We start from the raw sequence: 4,620 nt of genomic DNA on the forward strand, positions 1-4,620 counted from the left end.
TGGTCGGACTGACCGCTGCGGTGCAAACTTCCGATTTGCTAGACGTCATCGAGGGATTCTCGTCACACCTGAAACTGCTGAGAGTGTTGCTTATATGTTCCGCTTCATAAGAAAATGTAAAGACAAGAGTATAGTTTTCGAAAAAACTCTGTCACCGACTGAATATAATGAAGCATTTAATAAGAGAGTCGAAATAATCCAGAATCACGAGTATCAAGTAGAAATAGTAAAAATTCGTAAAGGTTCCAAGGTCGGCCCAAGTCTTCAGCGATTGAACCCATTCATCCATGAAGACACCGGCACTTGGTGCAATTTTTCGTTGTTGCCAGTTGGGGGGCGACTAGCAAACGCTCCTATATCCTACGATGCCAAGTTTCCCTTGCTGTTGACGAAACGCTCCCAATTTGTGCAGAGCTACGTCCGGCATTTGCACCACACAAATTTTCATGTCGGCCCTCGAGCACTTGTGAGCATCCTACGACAGCGTATTTGGACCATAAACGCTCAGGAACTCTGCAGTCAGACAGTTCGATCGTGTGTGCGCTGTTTTAAATACAAGCCCCGACTGATGACTCAAATTATGGGGAAATCTTCCCGCAGAAAGACTCCGTGCTCTCCGCCCATTTGCAATATGTGGCGTTGATTTTTGTGGCCCTGTTTATACGACATTGAAAATACGAGGAAGGCCCCCATATAAGTCCTACATTGCATTATTTGTTTGTTTTGCGTCCAAGGCGGTTCATTTAGAAATTGTTTCAGACCTAAGTACTGACTCTTTTTTATTGGCTTTCCAAAGGTTTATTGGTCGCCGAGGATGTCCCCAGACCGTGCACTGCGACAACGCGACGAACTTCGTCGGAGCGAGTCGCCACTTCCAGGCTCTTCGCGAGAGGCTCGAGGAGCAGGCAGACGCGATTCGCGAATTCGCATCAAAAAAGAGGATGCGAATTTGCGTTCACACCCCCTCGGGCTCCGCACATGGGCGGACTATGGGAGGCAGGTGTCAAAACTGCCAAGCACCCACTCCTACGAGCGGTGGGCGGCGCACTCCTCAACGCAGAAGAGCTGGGGACAGTCCTCGTCGGAATCGAGGCCATGATGAACTCGCGGCCCCTCGGAGCTCTCAGCCAGGACCCAAGCGACGGAGAGGCACTCACTCCAGGACACCTGCTGACAGGCGGGCCCCTCGTCGCAGCACCAGCACTGCGGACCCCGGACCAGGCGGGTCTCAGCTGCTTGCGGCGATGGCGGCTTGTCTCGTCAGCCAAGCAAATGTTTTGGCGGCGATGGTCCCGGGAGTATGTGCTGGGCCTTCAAATACGAGGCAAGTCGCACCACGACCAGGAGAACGTCAAGGAGGGACAGCTCGTCATAGTGGCAGAGGACAACCTGCCGCCTCAACAGTGGCTCCTCGGACGGATCGTCGCAACGCACGCAGGGGAGGACGGCATGGTCAGGGTCGTCGACCTTAGACGGAGCGATGGAGCCATCTTCCGAAGGGCGATCCACAAGCTGGCGCCGCTTCCAGGAGGTTGAAGCCGTGGAGGCGTTCAACGGGGCCGGTGTTGGCTGAAGTCATAATTGTGAAGTCTAGTGTAGTTAGTTTAGGGCGAAGGCGAGAGCGCAATAAAGCTCTCTCGCGCTCTTCGCGAATTCGCCTCGCCTTCGCCAACCTTAGATAAGCTAGGCTAAGCAGATGAAATATATGATTCGCATTTTACACTCGAAGCCACGCACCACCTTTTTTTTTCGTTCGCCAAACGTCTGCCACCACAACTCGGTTTTTTTTGTAATTTAATTTTTTTAATGTTCTAATAAACTAATTAGAAAATTCACTGTCGTCGTCATGGCCCAAACTCAAACCCAAACCCATACCCAGAACCCAGAAATTCTGGATCCAAAGTACCAATAAAATTTTCTATAAATGGAAACAAAGTCAAGCCAGTTGACATTCCCGGCTGTCAGAGTGCCAGAGAGTAAAATCCCAAGTAACAAAAGATTTTCCACGGGCCACTTTTCGGCAATTTGGTTGTTTGTGTTCGACATGGCCAGAAAAGTAACATAAAATAAATAAATAAAAAAGAGTGGTATAAAAATAGTAGAACAAGTTGAATATGCTAACCACAACAGACGGCCGCCAACTATTTTAGGATGCCAAAAAGCCACCAAAAACTACAGCAACAACGCAACTTGCATGTTGATATCGCGCCGCCTGTGAAAACAATGCCAAAGGCCATGTGTAAATATGCTATGCAAAGTTTTTTCTTCGCTTTTCCAACCGCCTTTCCCTCCCCCAAGCCTCTTTTGTGCTGCTGCGGGATAGACGTCAGCTTTTCGCATAAATGTCGAAGCACAGTGGAGCAATGTAATTGCGGGAAAATGCCAGCAAAATGCCGGCAAAATTAAGTTCTTCGAGTGGAAAAGTTTTCTTCGGGAATGAAATTTAAATATGACTTTTGTGTGGTGGTGCCGATGGTGGGTGGAGTGGTTGGTATAGCAATATCCGACAGGCAAAGGGAATGTTTGTGGCTTTTATTACTATTTTATTGACTGATATTATTGGTAAAATATCTTTGACTGCTTTAATTGTGCTTTTCCGATAGTCTTGTAATGCAGATTTGAGAATTTTGGGGGAGAATCAATTTAAATTAAAGTGAATGTGTTTAAACATTTCAATGAGGTGAAAGTTTTGGCATTTTTATTTAAATATTCGTATTAATATCTATTATTAGATATTAATTATTTAAAATATAAATATTTAGTGTCATAGGGAAATAACACACCTTTCCAATTGTGGTTAACCAATTAATGTTTTTTATGCCCTTACAGCATATTATAATTTCAGTCAGAAGCTTACAATTCACTAAAGAAGTCATTTCCGACCCTATAATCCATATATATTCTTGATCAGCATCAATAGGCGAATCTTTATAGACATCTAGGAAAGATAAAAAAAAAATGAAAATTTTTTTTATAATTTTTAAGTAATATTTTTAACTTGTTGACATCTTAAAAAATTGACAAAAAATTTTATATATTAAAAATGTAATTTAGGGATGCAGATTTATTAACCTATTAAAAATTATCACAGAACAGCATTCCGATTTGAAATTAGTGCTTTTTTGGCTTAGTTATGAGATTTTTAATCTTTGGACTATAGAAAAATCGTCATATAAAAAGAATGCAAATATTAATACCCTTACTAGGTGGTATTCTTTCAGTCAGAAGAATGAAACTCCGTGAAGAAGTCATTTCCGACCCCATAATCCATATATATTCATGATCAGCATCAATAGGCGAATCTTTCTAGACATAAAGGAAAGAAAATAAAATTTTTGAAATTTTTTCAGACTTTTTAAGTGACTTTTTGACCTTGTTGACATTTTGAAAAATTGTCAAAATTTTATATATTTTAAAAATGTATTTTAGGTAAGCAGATTTATTAACCTATTAAAAACTAGCACAGAACAGCTTTCCGATTTGAAATTAATGCTTTTTTGGCTTAGTTATGATTTTTGTAAGCCTTGGGTTATCGAAAAAATGGTTATATAAAAATCTGGATAAATATTAATGCAAAGAATGCCACAATTTTTATACCCTTGCAGGGTATTATAATTTTAGTCAGAAGTTTGCAACGCAGTGAAGGAGGCACCTCCGACTATATAAAGTATATATATTCTTGATCAGGATCAACAGCCGAGTCGATCTAGCCATGTCCGTCTGTCCGTCTGTCCGTCTGTCCGTTTCTACGCAAACTAGTCTCTCAGTTTTGAAGCTATCTGAATGAAACTTTGTAGTTAGCCTTCTATATACTCTCACTCGTATATATGTCGGAACGGGCCGGATCGGACGACTATATCATATAGCTGCCATAGGAATGATCGGAAAATTTTTACAAAAAAAATTTTAACTTTTTCAGTTCTCTATAGAATTGGATCAAATTTGAGATATAGCCATTTAATATTATTCTACAATTTTGTGTAAAATTTTATGAAAATCGGACGACTATATCATATAGCTCCCATAGGAACGATCGAGAAATTAATTCAATTAATAAGTATAACATTTTCAGTTTTCAACAGATTTTCATCAAATTTGAGATATAGCCGTTTCATATTATTCTACAATTTTGTGTAAAATTTTATGAAAATCGGACTAATATATCATATAGCTCCCATAGGAACGATCGAGAAATTTGAGAGGAATGAGAATGGCGGTGGCTGTTGTCGGAAGACTGACAATCGCGGTGGCGATAACATTTTTAGTTTTCAACAGAATTTAATCAAATTTGAGATATAGCCATTTCATATTATTCTAAAATTTTGTGTAAAATTTTATGAAAATCAAACGACTATATCATATAGGTGCCATACAAACGATCGTTTGAAGTAGAAGAAAAATACAAATCTGTGAATATAAAGCTGCAAATATAATATGTATAGGTGAATGAAATAAAAGCAGGTATTACTTCAGTGTTTTTAAACACATATATATATAATTTATATGGTATGGATTTCTAGTCATAGAATTTCTATCTGCAAGGGTATTTAAACTTCGGCGGGCCGAAGTTAGCTTCCTTTCTTGTTGTGGATTAATTTCAGACTGGACCCTTTTTAGGGA

At 40.3% G+C, this 4,620-nt stretch overlaps 1 protein-coding gene across 1 annotated transcript; it reads left to right on the top strand.

The window, feature by feature from the left end:
* The first annotated feature begins 978 nt into the window (after positions 1 to 978).
* On the top strand, positions 979 to 1,536 carry LOC147643149 (uncharacterized). The gene has a single exon (XM_086836614.1). The coding sequence runs from the start codon at positions 979 to 981 to the stop codon at positions 1,534 to 1,536; it is 558 nt and encodes a 185-aa protein (XP_086692740.1).
* Positions 1,537 to 4,620: the final 3,084 nt, after the last annotated feature.

Source organism: Drosophila serrata, unplaced genomic scaffold (assembly GCF_035046125.1).
Source record: "Drosophila serrata isolate PLE 108 unplaced genomic scaffold, ASM3504612v1 contig_288, whole genome shotgun sequence".
NCBI classification, from domain to species: Eukaryota; Metazoa; Arthropoda; class Insecta; order Diptera; family Drosophilidae; genus Drosophila; species Drosophila serrata.